Consider the following 19749-nt stretch of genomic DNA (forward strand, 5'->3'; position numbering starts at 1 on the left):
TATGTCACTGCAGCATAATTTATTCAACTGCAGCACTGTCAGTGGCATTGAGATTATCCCTCTTCATTTCTACTCTAACTCCCACTGCCTTGGGGGACATCACTGCAGCATCAGCACCTGTCACAGTGCAAAGTCCTAGCGGCAGATAGGCCCGCTATGTGAAGTTTCTCCCTTTATTGTTTGCTAAGTTGAGTGGATCTCTGTGTATCTTATAAATCTTAATATAGTAAGCGTAATATAACATAGTATAATTCTTTACATCTGTAGAACATTCTTTAGTATATTAAAGGTTCTGGCACATAATAGTTTGATTTTCAGTAAGTGACGTAGAATAGGGACGCCTGCATATTCCCGTGGTTCTCACGTGCCATCCCTGGGCCAGGAGCCTCAGATCATCAGCTTCATGAGACAGTTTGTTAGAAATGCACTTTCTCAGGATTGCTCCGGACCTACAAACCACACACTCTTTGGAGGCCCAGCAACCTAGTTTCCCATGCCCTCAAGGTGATTCTGATGCTGCTTCAGTCCGAGAACCATTGACTGGAGTGTGTCATCCAAGTCACTGCCGGTTCCCAGCAAGCAGAAGCTGGAGGGCCTGCTTTGACCTGAGACCCGAGGCCTGGCTTCCAGTCCTGGCATGCTCCTGTACGGAGGGTTGAGCTTCCTGGGCCTCGGCTGTTTCACCTTGAAAGTGAAGAGGCCAGGCCCAGAGTCAGACCCAGTTCCCACTGTGTGCCTGTGGGTAACTCACCTAATTGGGCCAAGGGGGATTTTTCGTGCCTCTCTAAGTACCATTTGGGGAGTGAGCTATTTGGTTAGTGTGTTTGCAAGGTATTTTGGTCTTGTTTCATGAATGTCCAGTGAGAAATTGGGGTGGAACGATCATGTGGCCTGTCAACCTTGCTTCTCATTTCAGGTGCCATCAGATGGATGACTTTGGGCCCGCCAAGAACCTCATGACCATGTGCTTCACTTACTACCACATCGGTAAGCCGTGGGGGCGTGGCTCACGGGGAGGGCGCACCTGGAAACTCAGGACTGGTCAACTTCCAACATGGCATCAAATGAGGGTTTCTTCCTAATTAAAGGCAAAGCTGTCGGGCTTCCAGAAAACAGCGGAAGCCGACGTTAGGGAGGGAATGAGCAGGGAGTGAGATTCCCAAAGCCAGAGGCGTGCTCTGTGTTGTGGGTGGAGTGACGGAGCGCCCACAGCACGAAGGAACCCACCCTCTGGTAGGGAGGGAGGGACGAACACGTTCAGCAGGGCATTTGATCACAGACGCTGTCGCATGTAAGGACATCAGTTTTAGGTTTTAGCAAATGTGACACAGGGCTGACTGTTGAAGGAAGGTGAAGGAGCAGTCTGAGATCTTAGGTTCCCAGGTGTGGGCTAGAGATGCCTTCATGAGGAGTGTAGACTTTATGCTGAGGCTCTATCAGCTCTTCTACTTCATTCTGGAACTTTCTGGTATGTTGGAGATGAAGGGTTCTCTGTCTTAAGCTGCTACAACAGAGCCTCATTCACGCCACCGAAAGAAGGAGGTTGCTGGGCACCTGCATGTGGACGAGAGTTAGGTCAGGGCACCCTCTCTTCATGACCCACAGGTTCACTCTTGCAGTGTGTCCCTGTCCTCTACAGCTTGGCTTTGTCCCCTCCTCACTCCCAACAGCCACCCTCTCCATCCCCCTCAGTTCTGTTGGCAATAGCTGCTCTGACTGCCTGAGCTCAGCCAGACCACCACTGGGCAGGCTCCTGGTGCTGGGCCACTCATCAGCCATCTTTGGGTCAGATGGGAACCCCTCGTCCAGCCTCGGCTCCTCCTTCTCATGGAACAGCTAGATGCTGCTTCTCTGAGTCAGATCTATACACAGGGCAGCTTTAGTTAGTAGGAGGCACTGGGTGCCTTGACCTATAGAGGGCCCTTTGACCTGTAGAGGATGCCTTGTCCTATTGGGGCACCTCAGTCTGAAGGGATCACTTTGACCTGTAGGGAGCATCTTGCCTGGGGTGGGTGCCTTGTCCTATAAAGGGGTGACTTGACCTATAGGGGGCACTTTGGTTTGTAGGAGGCCCTTTGACCTGTAGGGAGTGTCCAGGGGGTGTCTTGGCCTGAAGGTCCACATACTGCCCTTAGAAAGGGCCACTTCTCGTGTTGCCTCCACTCACCCTGCTCTTTCTCCCAGAACACCCTCCTCCCACCATCTCCCTCAATGGCTTCAAGCCCCGCCCGGGTGCCCTCAAGCCTGTCTGGAATCTGCACTCCTTCTTGCACCACGAGAAGACACTCCCCCCCAATCCCGCCCTGTCCTCCAGCCCTGGGCCTCGCTGCCACGTTACTGCTTTCTACCTTAGGCTCTCACTGTGCGTGTGCGCTGCTCACCTCCTCTCCGGACTGCACGCTTCTTCTTCTCTGCGCTCCTTGCCTGTTTCTCCTGCAGCCCCTGTGGCACCAGGCTGGTCCCTTGTACAGTCAGTGCTTAGTGACTGCCCCGAGAGAGGAGGTGCCCAGGCTCACGTCTTCTCTGGGGTGCCTCTGAGCCTTTTCTTCCTGCTGCCACGCCCCAGCTATCGCGAAAGGAGGTCTCCCAGCCACACCAGAGCAGCTCCAGCAGCTAACAGGAGTTCCTTTCCACCATCTGTCGTAGCTGCTACACAACGTGATTCTTACTCCTTCTGTCTCTAGGCAAACCGCACCTGCTTCCCTCCGAGTCCAAGGAGAAACCCGTAGGGAGCATCGACTCCTACTTGAAGTCCGCCAACAGCTGGTTAGCCGAGAAGAAGGACATTGCCGAGCGGCTGCTGAAAAACACATCGGCCAAGACGGAGAATGTCAAGGGCTTCTTCGGGGGGCTGGAGACCAAGCTGAAGGGACCCCTGGTCAGGAGAAATGAGTAAGTGTGGCCTGGTGTGCGTCCCTGTCTGACTGTGGGGAGGGGCAGGCATGCAGGTGTGACAAACAGCAGAGGTCGAATTAAGTTCGAGGTGTGAGGAGGCCCTGGCCTGAGAGTGGAAGAATCTGTTTGCCTTTGGCAATCTTTGGGGCCTAGAGCCACTCCCGAGAGGCGCAGCTGCCAGCCCAGCTTGACTCCCTCCCTCCCCCAGATTTTTGTAGGGTTTCCAAATGCTCTTCTGTTTGTTGACATGCAGGGGTGTCCCCTGTGGGTCCATGTTTTCCAGGACAGATAAGAAGTATATGGGAATTGGTAGGAGGGAAGTTACAAGCCCTCTACCCCCGCCTCCACCTCTAACTGCGGCGAGAGCTTGTGATGAGGAATCAGGCAGGCTCAGGAGAAACCACCGTCCCAGGACAGCAGCCCTCCCTCAGAAACTCAGGACCCTGCTAACAGGCGTGCAGACGCAAAAGCTTCCACAGGAAGGGGCGTGTCAGCAACAGAGCTCTGGACCCGGCCGGTGCTGGCCACCCTGGGGTCCCTGCTGTCACCTCCAGTGGCTTGGTTACAACCAGGGGACTTGGCTTTATTCCTTTCCTGGTCTGCATGTTTTAAATTCGAGAAAACAGCACAAAGAAGCCTAAATTCTAAGACTGGCAATTGATCAATGTAGCATTGATTCAATAGGAATTTTTTTAGAGAAAAAACATTCAATGTACACACTGGTTATGACACTGAATCCCACTTCAGCAGCGTAAAATGGTTTCTTTGAGAGAGTGTGGGGGTCATAGGGTCACTGCTGTGGTTTCTCTCCCCCAGCGAGGATGAGAGCAAGCCCAAGGACAAGCCTCAGAAGACTGGTGAGTGCCTCCCAGCTACCGGGTCCGCGTAACCCAGGTCCCTGCGGAAGTCTTCTACCAGCCCGCCTTCCCTGGCAGCACCACCCAGCAGGTTCCTAACCATCCTGGGGCTCCACTGCCCTGCACACGAGGTGCTGCCATAGGGGACTCTCCAGGCACCCTCAGCTCCTGTCCGTTTGCTTACTGAACTTTTGAAAAAAGCCACTTCTCTAGAGAGAGGAAGCAGGAACTAAACTCCTTATCCCAGGGAAGCTGAGGGAAGTATGACTGGGGGCGCAGGAGCCTTCCAGGGACCCCTGCCTCAGAAGGGGTCTTTGCCGGGGCTGAGGAGTGTCATTACCACCCACAGGCAGCAGAAAAGCTGTCGTGCGATTTCAACCATGCATTTCTATGGCCCTTGGAGAGGAGCAGGGGCCTCAGCAGCATTGCCATGGGTTTGCCAATGTGGGGGTGCAGCCAGAGCCATGCTCAGTCTCTCCCCCTCCCGCAGTGACTGTGAGCAGCCCGGAGGAGGAAAGGAAGGGGGAGAAGATCTACCTGTACACACACCTGAAGCAGCAGCCCATCTGGTAAGCCCCCCACCCCCTCACCTGTGGGGCAGCAGCCTCTGTGCCTTTGCCTTCATCAGAAGTGAGGGTCATGCACGCCCATGAGGATCGCCAAAACAGCAGCGAGGAACAATAGCAAGCGCTGATGAGGATGTAGAGAAACCGCGACCCTCCTCCGCTGCCGGTGGGATTGTCACATGGGGCAGTCACTTTGGAAGACAGTCTGGCAGGTCCTCAGAAGGTTAAACATAGAGTTCCCCTGCAACTCAGGGACTCCACTCCTAAGGCTGTACTCAGGAGAATTGAAAACACCCGCTCAAGCAAAAGCTTGTGCATGTATGTTCATAGTAGCATTACGCCAAACGGTGGGAACACTCTGACATTTATCTGCATGGACATTCAATGTGCGGACACACAAAACGTGACATCTCCATGCCATGGAGTGTTTTCCAGCCGTGTAAAAGAACGAGGCACTGATGCCGCGACAGCATGGAGGGACCTGGAACACGTTTTGCTAAACGAAAGAAGCCAGACCAAAAGACTGCAGGGTGCAATTTCATTTATATAAAATGTTCAGGACAGGCAGATCCCTGGAGACAAAGTAGAGCAGTGGCTGCCAGGCGTGAGGGGAGTGGGGAATGAGGGGCAACTACTACTGGGTCTGGGGTTTCTTTATGGGCGATGAGAATACTTGTATTTTGGAAATAGAGAGTGGCGATGGTCGCACGACTCTGTGAATGTACTAAAAACTGCTGAACTGCATGTTTTAAAAGAGTGAATTTTATGGTGTGTGAGTGATATCCCAATAAAGCTATCTTATGTATGAAAGGGTGAGGTTGAAGTGAGAGGCCAGTGGTCAGGTCTCGCCCTCTGTCTTGCTCCGTGGATGATCGCTTGTGCAGCTTCAATCCCTCCGAAGCCTCTCCAGCACCACACTTTAGTTATGCACAGTAGGCGGTGTGCAGGCCCCTGGAACCCAGAGGGTATCAGACATGCGCCTCCCTCAAAGATCACAGTCTAGCTGTGGGATGAGGGCCGGTGAGGAATGTGGCCAGAGGGCTGGGCTGGAGCTGACCGGAAGCCTCCAAGGGGAGGTGCCACCTGACCTGGGCTGGGCTCAAGAGGAAGCAGGGAGAAGTAGGAACTGACCGGCCCCGTCACACCTGTCTAGCGATTTTAGCTCAGCGCCTCTGAGCCTTGACGTGGGCTGTCTCATTAGCTGCACCAGGACAACTGCCCTGAAGGGCCAGGTGATGCATATTTTAGGCTTTGAGGCAAGCACTCAGCTGTGCTGTTACACGGTCTGTAAGTGAATGGGCGGTGCTGTGTTCCTATAAACCTGGATTGACACAAGCAGGTAGCAGCTGGATTTGGCCCACCTACCACAGCGGTAGTTTGCCAACCTCTGACCTTCCCTAAGAGAAATGTTTCTTGCTGTGTCCCCATAAACGTGTTTGCTCTCAGCACGTCCCTGCCAGGTTCCTATTTATGTTACTGGTGCCTGTTCTACAAAAGCTGGTCTCTCCGAACCCCCTGCATTCTCATGGGAGCCTCAACGGGAGATGGAGAAGCAGGAAAGGGCCCCGTCTGCATCCTGTCCATGGCAACTTCGGCTTTGCCCTGAAGAACCCAGGGCTCCCCAGCTCCACCCCACCTTCCCCCACGCTATGGTGTCACCTGGGAGAGATGTGCAGGTGCTCTCACGGTGCTTGGCCCGGAGCCCCAGGGAGGCACCCGATTTAGGACAGAGGCCCATGCTCGTTTTGTCTTCTCAACCCTATCTCCCTGTGACTTTTAGAAGATCACCCAGATGTGGCGGGAAACTCTACTCCCTCATCCCTCAAGTGGGCCAAGAGCCGCCCTTCCCTCCTCCTCGCTTGGAGAGAAGTGACGTGTGTCTCTGTCCTGCAGGCACACCCTGAGGTTCTGGAATGCGGCCTTCTTCGACGCTGTCCACTGTGAGAGGAGGAAGCGGTCCCCCACGACCAGGTAGGAGCAAAGTCTGGGCCAGCTTTCCTCTGGGAAGAGGACCTGGGAGAGCTTTCCTTTCCTGTTCTGAAGAGGAGAGCGAAGAACGGCTGAGTCCATGCGTCTGTGTTTCTCCTTTGACCCCGTCTGGCCTTGGGCCCTGCAAGCTGCCTGCAGTGTCCCGGGCGCAGAGCTGCGTGGGCGGCTGGGATACTTGGCTTGCATGAGCGCTTCCTGTCCTGGGGCTCTGGCATGACTTGGCCTGACCCTCCTGAGAAATGCAGACTCCCACTGAATGAAACCATCAGGACCCCCTAGGACCACTCTGCCTGTTCTCTGTGAGAAGTCTGGATCCTGAGCACGAACCGCTGCCACAGGATCCTGGGGCGCAGGGCTGGCTGCCACCCCCAGACTTCGCTTTAACATCTGGAGAAATGCAGTTGCCGCTTTCAACTCCTCTGGTTTGCAGCCCTTCCCAACCTCCCTGTGGGTGGTCTTGCCACTACAGAAGACCCCTTGGGTGACCCCTTTCACAAAGCACGTGGCGGCAGTGAGGGGTTGGCGCTGAGGCAGTGGGGCTGCTGCTGCTCAGTTCTCTCTCTGGTTACAGTGAGCTAAGGTTGCCACCCACTGCGTGCAGCGCTGGGCAGGACGGGAGCAGCCTTCCCGGCCCTGGGCACCCTTATGGGCCCCCCCAGTCCCGGGACTTTGAAGCCCCTGAACCTGTCCTCAGTAACAAAATGAACTCCCTCTCCCCTAGCACTGGGAGACTCCTTGGCCTTTGTCCCTGGCAAGAGATAGAGCAGATCCTGCTATTTAAGTCTTTGGTCCACTAGCACAAGGGGAATCTCAGATGAAATCTTCCTGCTTGGGTGGCAACCAACCCCAAGGGGAGCAGAGTGAGATGGCCTGCCTGTAGCCCCAGCGATCGGCTGTGACTGCGGTTCTGGGAGGCAGAGGGAGCACGTGGTGGGAGGGAGTGCTGACACCCTTCCCAAGGACTCTAGAGAGAACTCTACATTCTGCTGGGAAAGGAAATGGAAGGAAATGCTCAGGGGCTCGTAGGCGAATGGGGTTCCTCTTGTTGCTCAGCTCTCAAGCTCCTAGGAAGCAGATTTGCCTCAATAGCCTGTCTCGCTCTGTCCCTCTCCGTTTCCGCCTGTAATAACCCTCCTTCTTTCGCTTGTTCTCTTTTTCCATCCACATATCTTGCATGACTTTGACATGTTCCTCTGTTGACCTGTTTCTGCTGCCGCTCCAGAGGGGATGCTGGAGAGGAGGAGAAGAAGAGGTGTGTGTCCACGTGACTTTGTTCATGTTACAGTGCTGGGGGTCCCCTCAAGGGTCACCTCAGGGCGGGCGGGGGGCCAGAGCCCAGACCCAGGTGCCACTCCAGGTGCACTGGTGGCCAGCGGTGAGGGCATCCCTGGGAGGCAAGCTCAGTGCTGGGACAGGCTGGTGACAGGTGAGAGCTCTCCAAGGACAGAGCACCCCAAAATAGGAAACAAATAAGGCACCCCAGCTCTCCCAGAGGGCCAACTGGGAGTTCAGAGAGGAGAAAGCAGCGAAGTCCAGAAAGTCAGCTCCAATTTTGAGCAAATCAAGCTCTCCCGGGCCACTCGGGCCCCTTCCAGGCAGTCGTCAAAACCGCCCTGGCGCTTGGCTTGTCATCCTGGCGTCCTGGCTCGGAGGCTGTGGGCGGCCGCAGGGGACCTGCCTCTCTGCAGCCACACACCCAGCGGTGTGCTGGGGTCTGCCAGACCCTTGCCCACCACAGCAGGTTTAGGGGTCACGGAGAGTGGGCAACTGCTCTCTCCCAGCCTAACAGGGAGCCTGTGTAAGGGGGTCCCCAAAGAGAAAGGCCTAGACCCAGGCTATTTCCTGGCAGCCTATAGTGGGGTCTGACCCTTATTTGAATTTTGTATTTGTTGGACATCTTTTGTAATATACTTTTATAGTTAAAATCCTGCCTATTCAAAATATCATTTCTGATACAATGATTTCCACCCCCCCGTGAAAATTTCCTAAACATGCTTCCATTAATCAGTGATATCTTTTTAGTGCTTATTTTATGAGAAATCTTGTTTCTTTTTTAAAAGATTTTATTTATTTATTTTTAGAGAGACCGGCAGGGAGAAAGAAAGAGAGGGAGAGAAACATCAATGTGTGGTTGCCTTGTGTGCGCCTCCTACTGGGGACCTGGCCCTCAACCCAGGAATATGCCCTGACTGGGAATTGAACCAGTGACCCTTTGGTTTGCAGGCCAGTGCTCAGTCCACTGAACCACACCAGCCAGGGCAGAAATCTTGTTTCTTATGCCATCTTTCTATGGCTCTAAAAGGAGCATTTAGGCATAAGCAATACCTCCTTTCGTAGAAGCCCCCTGGGTTCCTACAGTCTCTCAGGGGAAGGTGATTAACCAGCCTTCCTGGAGCGAGGCTTCTTAGCAACCCCGCTGGTGCCCCAGCACTGTGGCCTCCCAGCCGGTCGGTGCTGAGCCCGAGAGTGGAGGCCAGCCTCTGGGCCTCACGGGTCTTCTCACCGGCGCGGATGTGGTCTGACCGTGCACATCTCGGCCCGGCCCCCGAGACACCCAAACATGCCCCAGGTCCTACCCAGAAGAGGGGCAGGTGTTGCTCCGTGACTGGGGGCAGCTTTATGTACGTGGCCAACATTATTTCTCCTCATGGTAAACCGCTGGCAGTGCCATCAGTGTCCTCTCTGTTCTCAGAGGTGGAGACATCTCTGTTCCAGAAGTCTTCCCGTTCTTTTGTATCCTCACCTGAGGGTATGTTTTCATTGACTTCAGAGAGAGGGGCGGTGGGGGAGAGAGAGAGAACATTGACTGGTTGCCTCCTGCACATGCCCTGACCAGGGATCGAACCCGCCCCCTTTAAGTGCATGGGACAACGCCCCAACCAACTGAGCCACCCGGCCTGGACAGGCTTCCCACCCTTCAGGCTGTGGGTCTCATCCAGGTTCCCACTGCAGCAGTCCAGACACACGTTGCGCCCTCTGCGAGTTTTAGACCTTGCCTGGCGTTGGGTGATGGACTCTGTTTAAAGGAGCTGATTTGACTGTAGGCGTCACCTGATCGACTGACTGCTAATGACCTTCTACCTCTTTCTTCAGAGGTTAGATTAAAGGCCCCTGTTTGACCCGGGGTCACAGCGAGGCGAACCGCCCTCTCACCTGGGCCAGGAGGAATGCAGTCAGGGTGGCTGCGCCACGCAGCTCTGAGGGGTCTGGGGCTGTGCCGGGTGCAGCCTATGCACCTGTGTCCAGTGGGCCTGGAGGTAGTATGGGGGCCTCTGTGCCAGGGCGACCCTAAGGGTGACCACTGGGGAAAGGTGGGATTAGTGTAGGAGCTGGGAGCATATTCTGGGTAACTCCACAGGTGTCCTGTGGTCGGCACGAGGAGACAGGAAGCTGCCCTTCTCCTCGCCTCTGTCACGCCCCTGATGTCCTGTGCCCTCCTGCGAAGCTGCAGCAGCAGCCGGGGTGTCCCTGGGCCAGGAGGGAGGGCAGGGGAGGTGTTGGTGTTCTTGGTTCTGTTTCTCTTCCTCTGGCTTCTCCATTATCCCAACCCCTCGTCCCTCATCCTGCCTCCTCTCTCCCTCTTCTTCAATCTTTCTCCTGATGTTGTTAGTGGGGCTCATCATGCAGCGTTTAGTTTGTAAGAGAAATAGGCTAAAATGACTCCTCCTCACCATCTGCATCTGCTGCAAGTAGCACGTGTCTCAGAAAGGCACAGGGGCATGGGGGATGGGGGAGTGCAGGGTGGGGTGGTCACCCATCTGCTGGGGACAAGGAGGGGGGAGACAGTCCACTGCAGTGAGCCAACAGAGACAGCTTCCGTGCAGGAACACCGAATTAATGCCACTCAAAAGAACACCCTCCCCTCCCCAGGTCCTGCGCTCACTAGTGTTTCCCCAGGGAAAACAGGCAGGCAGCTCTGTTCTCAGTCCCGCCCACAAAGCCACACTGACTGTGTTCCTTTCTCGTGGCGCCTTCACACTTTGTGTTGGAGACTTCGTGCCGTCTTCATGGTGGGCACAGGTCACGGCTCACTGGGGCCTGTGGGGAGAACGTGACTTTGGTCCCTACGCTCTGGGAGGGGTGTGGAGAATCAGCGTCGGCTATGAGAAAGCAAGGGGGGAAAGTGACGGCCCAGGCTGCCTGGCTGGACAGTGTGGGCAAAGGGCCCTCCCCATTTCCCTGCTCCCTGTGGCTGTCACCCACAAAGGGCCATTCCCTCGCTGGCAAGCCAGGACCACCAAAGCCAGCGAGGCCTGGGGACGCCGCTTACTCCTGAAAGCCTCCTCATAGTGGTCTGGACGTCCACCCCCATGGGTGGCACACAGGGTCCTTTCCTCTGCAGGTCTCTCTGCCTGTAAAATGGGGCCGTGACCTCCCATCCTCGAACCGTAGAGAAGGGCATGGGACCCTCATCTCCTAGAGAATGCCCTAGCAGCCACTAAGCACACGCCCTCCCCAGTGGTAGAAAGCGTGTGAGCTCCTGGGTCTCCTCACGCTAGGAAGGGTGCGTGAACAAGTGTGTGTGCGGGCCCCCAGGCAGAGTGTCGGAACTCTGGTGGGCTTCGTGGAAGAGCCAGCAAATGCTCCTGCGTGAAGAAGGCCGTGCTCAGGGACCACTGACACCTGTAGATCAGAGCAGGGTGGGGCGTGTGGCTGGGGACACAGTGGCACTCTGAACACCCTCTCCTGTCACCTGTGCTTGCAGGGAGAAGTGGTGCCACATGACCCAGGAGGAGCGTGACGACAGCCTCCGCTTCAACGAGAACATCACGTTCGGGCAGCTGGGGTAAGAGTGCTGGGGGCCGAAGCCCCGCCTCTCATGACCCAGAGGACTGGGGGGGCGGGCAAACCCGTGCCTTTCCTGACACCAAGTCACCCCAGAAAGACAAAGCAGGGCAGAGGAGCTGACACTGACACCCAGACCCAGTGAGGACACTCCTACCTCACAATGTCACACATCCGTGACACGGTGTCGCTACAACTGCAAATTAAACAGCTCGAGCATATGACTCATTACATTTGGCCTGGATTCCAGTTCCCAATTCATCCGCCTCCTGCGCCCACACCTGGGAGCGGGCAGTTTCCCAGTGAGCAGTGCAGGCGGCCTGACGAAGCAACGGTTTATTTGTAACTTCCGTCTGACAATTCCAGGCAGGCTGCCCGCAGGGCCTGCAGGACAGAAGGGCCCAGGGCCCAGTCCCCTCTCCCCGGGGAGGCAGGAGGGGCACTAGCTAGCTCACGGGTGTTTTTCCCTCCAGCACGTTCACTCACAACATGCTGGCCTTCGGGCTGAACAGGAAGCTGTGCAACGACTTCCTGAAGAAGCAGGCTGTGATCGGCAACCTGGATGAAGGTGAGCCACAGCCAGAGGCGGGCAGGGCTGGGGGGTCGGGGACAAACGCTCTGTAGGCCAGAACTTCCCTCCGCTCAAAGGACTGTCCCTATTCTAATGAGAGATAGGACATGAAACTATCTGGTTAGGTCACTCCTCCTCTGATTCTGTCTACTTGAAGGCACGAAACGCTTCTCATGCTTCTTGGAAATCCATTTCTGCCAGGAAGGACTTGCCGGGGACGGGGGAAGCTGGCCAGCTCAGGGTCAATGGTCAGGGACAAAGGTAGAGATGGAACTTGGAGCTCCGACTCTGAACTTGAAAATGGTCAAACTCTTCACAAGTTGCCCCTCCTTCCAAATGGCTACCATATGGCCCCTTTGTCTCTTCACCCACACTGCCATGCCGGTGGGGGTGCGGGGAGGGCAGAAAGGGGGTTTTGAGGCTTGTCAGAGTTTCTGGCTTCTGTAACAAAAGGGGACACGTTGCTGATATGAGCCCCCATAACTTAAAACAGGGCTCACCTTTGTGCATCGCCCCACCCGCTACAAACAGTATCTCTTCAAGGACCCCAGACTTTCACTTAAATATACATTTGGGTTGACCAATATTTAAAAAACAAAAAACAAAAACAACTTCATCTTGCATCGAAGCAAAGGAGGTACAAAAGAGTGGCCTCAGGAGGTGGGAGAGTGGTAGAGTGCCCACCACACCAGCAAAGTTCAAGACACTGTCCCCTCCCCCGCCATGCAGCCCCCATGCCATCTGTAGGACCCAGGCCCGGCTCCCGGGACACAGCTCATCTGCCTGCACCGTGCCTTCCACCCGCTTCTGGGAGGGCCTGCGGGGCCGTCCTCTGTATTATTGTTCCCATAGGCAGGGGCTCCCCCGTTCCAAGGAGCTCACTTCCAGGCTCATGTTCATGCCTGACGTGCAGCATGCGGGGCTGGGGGCTCTGGGTCACCGTGCACCTCCCAAAGCCTGCGCCCACTGCCCCCGACGAGGTCCTGGCTTGTCCCTGCCCAGTGAGAAGAGCAGGACTTGCCTGTCTGCGCCGCCATCTTTCTGCTCCAGAGTAACATCGGCCTCTCTTCCAGAGCAATACAAGCTGCTGAGCGACCACATCGAGCAGATGGCCACTGAGTAGGCCACGGGAAGTCGCCCAAGGCATCCCTCAGGAGGACTGAGGGTCCACACCGCTCTCCTGGGCCAGCGGCTGGCTGTCACCCCACCCGATGACCCTGCATGCCATCGGCAGCACCCAGAGCCGCTCCACGCTGCCCCAGAACTAGCAGTTAGAAGACTCCGGTTGCCCGTCCTCCCCACCTTCCCTCCTGCCTACGTCTACTCCCCCTTTCACGTGCCAAAGTGTCCCTGGGATTAGTTGGCTAAAAGGAGGCGGCCGTCCATACTCCCGAGTATCAGGACCTGAAGGAAGAGGAAGGAGGCCGGGGCGGGCACCTCCTGCAGGAGAGAGAGGGTGAGGTGCACGTGGGAATGTAGATAAGGGAAGCCGTGAGCCAGCACACACCCGTGACATGGGACATCACGGATGGCGATGGCGATCTGGGACCCCCCCCCCCCCCCCCCCCCCCCCCCCCCCCCCCGCTTCAGGCTTGGGACAGGGCGGACTCCTACAGTCGGGGCTCCTGCAAGGCAGAGGGGCGGTAACCCTCTCAGTATTGGTCCATGGTTGTTTCCCTGGCTCCCTGCTCCGTGTGACAAGAGCCAGAGTCACAGGAACCTTGGGGAGGAGACAGACGCCTCCTGATTTAGGGAGGGAGAGGGCCCAGCCACAGGCAGTGCTGTGGCGCACCCTGTGGGAGAGCACTGAGCTGTCCCTGTCACACCAGCTGCGATGTTCCCGGTCAGCCACCGCTTCTTTCTGCCGCAGAGGAAGTCCCGCCCCTCGCTCCCTGGGAGCAGCATCAGGCTGTCTGTCCCAGGAAACAGCACAGAAAAGAGGTTTCTTCAGTAGCTGCGAGACAACTACCCTTTCTAAAAGCAAACAGTGCTGCTCTTTATTTCAGAAAAGAGAAAAATCTGTGTAGGTTTCCCAGACAGGGGGGCACAGGCGGCTCCCAGCGGCAGCTGTGCGAGGCCCTGTCATGGAGTGGCTTCAGGGTGTTGGGCCCTCTAACCCCAGCGGCCTCTGGGAGGTACCTTTGTCTTCTGCAGCCCAAGCCCTTTGGAGCTCCTTCCTGCAGACTCTGTCGATACCCCCTCATCTCAGCCCAGTGCCTGGGAAGCACGGCTCTTCTCCCTGAGTTCGTGTCAGGCCAGCAGACCAGCCCAAGGAGGCTAAAGTCTGACCTGCAAGCATTCAGCATGCTGGCTCCTGCAGTGTAAATATTTCAGCCTGGCTCCCTCTGCCTCCTGCCCATTGCTCTGGGGCATTGACCTTGAAATAGGCTCATGGGCTCTCTCTGTCCTCCTGTCCTGTTTTCCCTACTACCTCCTCCAACTCGAAATCGCATTACATTGCTATCTCCTCGGGCACAGCAAATATATGCCTGGTGGTCACTTATCCAGCCAGGGCTCAAAAGGATTCCCTGGTGGGTTGCCTCCCTGGAATGTTCCAGAGAAGAGCAGGTGTTGGTCGAGCCACTGAACCCACGCCTGGATAATCATAAGAGAGGCGCTGTAAAACCTGGCACAGTCTGAGCGTGCGCTGTGAAACGTCACCAGCCCAAAGAGCTGGGGGGCAGGGCTTCAGAAACCCAGCTCATTTTCGATGACTGTATATGTGTGTGTGTGCGCGACCTCAGACTCCCTGGTGATGTCACTAAACAAAGCACAGCTGTGCTGCTGGTTTGCTTGCCGTGTGCAGGGACGGGTCATGCAGGCTGCAGTTCCCCTACCCCCAGCCCCGCCGTTGGGCCCCGTGATGGTGCATGTCTCTACTGAGTACATTTCAGAGAAGTGACATCGAATTGGTGGGTGTGTGGGCCCCCCCTCCTCCAGTGCCTCCTTCGGGTAATGCATCCCCCTAAAACGTGCAGCCGTGACCCCTGGATGTGCTGCTGTGCTCTGCTCCCCGCCCGCTCTGTACAATCAGGGCCACACCGAGTGACTTGTTTGAGGCCCCACGGGGCTTCATGGTGCCCCCCCTTTAGCTTGCTCCCACTGGCTTTATTAGTCACTTCTTAGTAGTTAGTTGAAATGCATTAAGACTTAAAGATTCTCAAAAGACTCATCCTTGTACAGATAAGGTGTTTGTGTAGAAGTTTGGACTCGGTCTGATTTCGGGAGGAAGAAGAGTGGGTTTGGAGACTTTCCAGGGGTGCTGGCAGGCAGGGGCGGGAGCACACAGCCTTTGGAAGGAAATGCAGCTTTGACTTCTTTGGGCTTTTCCAAGCACTTTACCTTCACAAATGATCTGGAGACTTTTTTCTTTTTTTATCAATAGGCCTCTTGAAATAGCAGCTGAAGGATGAAGCAAGGGTTGCTTTGGTTCCCCCTCACCCTACCCCCCACCCCCGTTCACTCCTTGTCCTCATAGATCCAGCTCCTCAGAGTGAAGTCAGTCTGGCCCCAGAGGTGCTGCCTGTCATGCTTAGCCCCACAAGGGGGCGCTGGCAGAGACGCCTACAGTGGGCCCACCCTGGTGTGACTAGTGCCAAGGGGGATCGCAGGCTGCTTTCTCCTGTTGGCAGCTGCCTGTGGCCAAGCATTTCACCTCCAAATGCCTCTGGCCAGTGCCACCCGCAGGACTAGAGGCTGGTGGCTTGCCTCACTGGCATTCCGCGCCCCCCCCCCCCACAACATCATCTCTCCCCTCCCCTCAGCACAGACGTGAGGGGCTCTGGTGGTGAGCAGACATGGGACACACTCTCGGAAGTCCCAGTGTGAGGAGCTGTCCCAGCCCAGTGCATACACAGGACGCTTTGGTCAAAGAGAGCTCTGGTAGCCTGTCCTATAAACTCAGAAGCCTCAGATGCAGTCGGGGAAGCTTCAGGTGGTACCCAAGAAGAGTATTTCCAGTCCCAGCAGGTGGGGCCTCCCAAGCTGGGAGCTTCGAAGGCCTGTCAGCAGCGGTGGTGTTTCAGGTTTTCTGTTTTCTGTCCCCCAGGGCTATGTGAATCCTAGTGAGCCAGAAGACAAATCTCTCAAGGCACAAGCCCCCCGCTTAGAAGACAGGATGGTGTCGAAATGTGGCCTTGCATGTTTTTAACCTCTGTGATAGTTTTAGCAGTATGGGTGGGGAGGGAGGGGCCAGATTAGTATTCAGACTGTATCTGTTTCCGCGCGCGTGTGCATTTAACGACAGGGAGGAGAGCCTACTTCTGATATTGTAAGTTATTTGTACAGTGAAATGGAGTCAACTGTGATTCGCCTATTGCCAAAAGAAAAAAAAGTGGGCCCAGGAGCTCTTAAATTACCAGAAGGACTAGAAAAGGAGTCTGCCCCCTGAGTTCCGTACCCAAATGAAAAACTGGGGTGTTCGGGGTAACCCAGCAAGCCTGAGTGGTATAGGACGGAGGCCAGGGCATGCGGACCCTGCCTGACCTCCCCAGGCCCAGTGAGACCGCGGGACCAGTGGCATGGCGAGAAGGCAGCAGCCCGAGGTTTGCTCCTCCACGGACGCTTTTATGTGAGTTAATTGATCGCCGGGACCCTGGCATTGCAGCCGCCTGAGGTGAGAAGGACAGCATTCACTCCACAGGGGAGTTTGCCATAGGTCCTGTCTAACCCAGGTGCCAGTAGCTGGAGTCGGGGCCACCAGCTGCAAACCCGGCCCTCCTGGGCATTGATGTACCCTACCCTTTGGCTTTTTAATTAGGGAGGATCCAGGTAGAGCCATTGTTAGGTCAGCTTGATTCCAGATTACCCAGAATTTAAGACAACTATGCAGTAGGGGGCTGAGTCCTTTGCCCAGAACTGTGGGAGCTTGGGAAGCAGGGGAGAATGCAGGAGGGCTGGAGGCCCAGCCCCAAGCTCAGGAGATGGGTGCAGCAAGCCCCCTCACGCCACACCCCGCCAGGTGGTCTCTTCTCTCATCTTCCTCCACCGCAGACCCTTGGCTCCGAGGGTTATTCTCGCTTCCTCCACCCCATCCCGGCCCTTTGTTCTCCTGAACCATTGCCATACAACCCTGCTTTTCTGTAGGTCAGATGTTCCTGTTTATGATTCTCAGAGATGAGGTTAACTTGAAAAGCTTTCAGCCAAGTTTCACGGTGAAGGGAGGTTGTACTGGCCCGAATTGACCAGTGTGCACGTTCAGACCCCAGACAGGACCAGCGCATCCTTATCCCCCCGTGGCCGGGGACAGGACCGTGTTGGTCCTCCAGGTAACAAATGGATGACTCATTTCCAGGTCGTTCACATCCAGCCAATACAGTCAATGCTAAGACCAAGGCAGGCTCTCAAGGGCCTCGTTCTGGGCCTGGGTCTCCCTTGCCCCTGCTGGGCCCAGGCGTCTCAGACTCCTCAGGAGGGATGGAAGGAGCACCCCAGGGGCCACCCTGCTTTGTTTCCTGGGAACCTGGTGTTAGCCTGTGTCCCCGAGTTGGCCCACTGGCTGGGTCCCCCGGACTCAAGAGTGGCTGTGCTCCCAGTACCCGGTTCTTGGTTACTGTGGGAAACTCATCGTCTTCAGGGGTGAGAGAGCCCTCTGGTCCGGCTTTGCCCTTCTTTCCGTCACTTACAGACTCACAGCCCGCTGAGGACACCTGCCACTGCGGAGAACCAGTCCTGGCTTAACCTGCAGACTGAGGCTTTGACAAGCTTTGTCGGTCAGATGAGCTCCGCCCCCCCACCCCCCCACCCCCCCGGGGCTCCTCTGAGCTGCACCGGCCTGAGGTTGCACTTTAACTAGAGAGAGGGCTCCTGCTGGTAGCCCCCCTTTGCCCTGTGGGTCAGTCCTGGAGTGCAGCTGCGCCTGCACCCTCCTTGGCCCTGGGCAGGCACTCGTGAGAAGAGAAAGCGGACTGCTTGGTGGGCACCGGCCCCAAGGAGGCCCTGACATGGGGGTGGGAGCATCCTGGTGTCTGCCCTATGCTAGAGACATCGAGGCTTCGGTGCACCTGCCCATGAGGTCATGGGCAAGCCTGGGGCTGTCCCTTCCTACGGTTGCCTTGAGAAAGACAAGCCAGACATTGGAACACTAGAAAATGCCAGAAATTCAAACAACAGACACAGACCCCCTGAAACTATGGAAATGTGTTAGAACACAGTCAGTAGGCTGCCTTTGTTAGAGACCAAGGCTCCTGCTGGGGCTTGGTGGTGGTTGGCTCGCATATGCCCCTTTTTCTCCCTCACCCCACTTGTCCCCAACCTACACCTGCCATCCAGACAGCGCCTGCAGCAGAGTGCGGTGGTGTGGGGCTCTCGTGTGTCACAGTTACACAACTCTGTGTCCCCCTAGGTGACGCTCTGCCAACTGTATTTTAAGGTTGAGAAAGTTTCAAGGTTGGGGATCCCAGAACAGTGCTAAAATCAAGCACCGTTCCTTCCTGTGGAGAAAACATGTCTCTATATATTGCACCTCCGATTGTCAGAAGGTGGAAACTGAAATAAATTATCTTTAAAGGAAAAACACTAATTGTTGACTTCACATATCCGTGAGGACTTTTTATGGAATTTGCACTCTTCTTAGTGACATCAGTGTCTTTTTCTGGGGACAAATGGATGTTTTCACCAGCTAGGGGGGAGCCTTTGGGTCTTGTCCGGATGTGTGTGTCTCATGGAAAATGCTAAGAAAAGGAGCATTCCTCTGCATGATAAGGGGCCTGGACTTTGGCACTTGGAGGTATGTCTTAGTGACTGGAGTGGCCCACGCTGGACTGGACCTCAGCCCAGGGCCTCCAGCATGCTCAAACCCCCTCCAGCTGGAATCTTAATCCTGCTTTTCCTCTGAGCCCAAGCTACTCACCTGCATTTGGAGGTTGGGGGCTGTAAATGGGAACTGATCACAGCTCCCAGCTAATACAGACAGGATGCCTTTATGGGTCCTTTCCAATTTGGTTTGACAGATACATTGTGTGAAATATTTGGGCTTTCTGTTTCTCTGATTGTAGGAAGTCAGTGGCCCGTTCTGATGCCCTGGCCTAAACAGATGTAGATGGTGATCGCAGGCTGCTTTCTCCTGTTGGAAGCTGAGGTGCAGTAAAGGGCCCAGGGAAAGAATTCTGGGTACCAAAGCCCGGAGCAGCAGGCTCGCTTGAGGAGTCCCGGGGCAGGCCGGTTACCCCCCAGTGTCTGACGTGGGCTGGGGTATGCACCCTGTGCTCAGTGGGGTGGGGGCCAACCTCCATGTCCCTGGCTCTCCCACCCAGTCTTGAGGACCCTGCCCCCTCTTAACCAAACATGGAGGGACAGCCAGATGCCCTCAGCTCAGACATCACATCTGACGTTTCCCCAGGTGCTAGGAGGATCCCACCAGCAGCGGCCCAGGCCCAGACTCAGAGGCAACTCCAGGGAAGGGGAAAGAGTCCTCTAATGGGGACCAGAACCCTGCAGAACAGGGGCAGGGCCGTAGGCCCAGACCCTGTTCCATCTTCCCCATAACCGGCCAACTTGTTTGATCCTGTACAACGGGAAGGAAATCACTACCCATCTTAGAAGGTTCCTGTGAGAATCAAACGCAGTACATGCAAACAAGTACAACCAACCCATTCCCTCATTTTCCTGATGAGGAATAAACCCAGGGAGGTGAACCCATAAGAAGGGTCCTACCCACCGAAGACGAAAGAAAGAAAAAGAACCAATGTTTTTTGTCTAAATCTTATAGGAACAAATTTATAATTATTTCTAATTCACACATTAAATGTAAAAGAAATGTAAATAATTAAGCTTCCAAATGGTGTTGCTTTGCAAGTTGCAACCTTTTATTTCTGACTCTATCAAAGCTCAACACAGCCTAACACTTCCGGAGCATCCTGAGTGATGGTTTTTCTCCTCAAATCCGTGCTGCGTGCTCCTGTCTGCAGCCTGCCACCAGGCCCCCTCCTGCGCCAGCACCAGAAGTGCTCCCTTCCTCTAAAGAAGCATCTTCCCTCTTCCCACATGTGGGACAAGGGTCTCATTCATTCATGAAGCTGTTTTTTGATGTCAGGAGTCTCTCTTCTCCCATGTTCAGATATGTGCACAGATTGCTCAGGAGCAGTGG

At 55.5% G+C, this 19749-nt stretch overlaps 1 protein-coding gene across 3 annotated transcripts in view; it reads left to right on the plus strand.

The window, feature by feature from the left end:
- The window catches only part of KIAA0513 (KIAA0513 ortholog), a 51517-nt gene extending 32140 nt beyond the window's left edge, over positions 1-19377 (plus strand). For 2 of the 3 annotated variants that reach the window (XM_024556026.4, XM_045191784.3), the window contains 9 exons: positions 917-987; positions 2685-2892; positions 3712-3752; positions 4243-4321; positions 6212-6289; positions 7530-7559; positions 11013-11093; positions 11566-11660; positions 12737-19377. In XM_024556026.4, the coding sequence (XP_024411794.1) occupies positions 917-987; positions 2685-2892; positions 3712-3752; positions 4243-4321; positions 6212-6289; positions 7530-7559; positions 11013-11093; positions 11566-11660; positions 12737-12786 (733 nt within the window). In that variant the 3' untranslated portion in view covers positions 12787-19377. The remainder of the gene's footprint in view (positions 1-916; positions 988-2684; positions 2893-3711; positions 3753-4242; positions 4322-6211; positions 6290-7529; positions 7560-11012; positions 11094-11565; positions 11661-12736) is intronic. The other variant, XM_053915342.2, reaches the window with a different exon arrangement.
- The last annotated feature ends 372 nt before the right edge of the window (positions 19378-19749 follow it).

This window comes from Desmodus rotundus, chromosome 12, assembly GCF_022682495.2.
Source record: "Desmodus rotundus isolate HL8 chromosome 12, HLdesRot8A.1, whole genome shotgun sequence".
Classification (NCBI taxonomy): domain Eukaryota; kingdom Metazoa; phylum Chordata; class Mammalia; order Chiroptera; family Phyllostomidae; genus Desmodus; species Desmodus rotundus.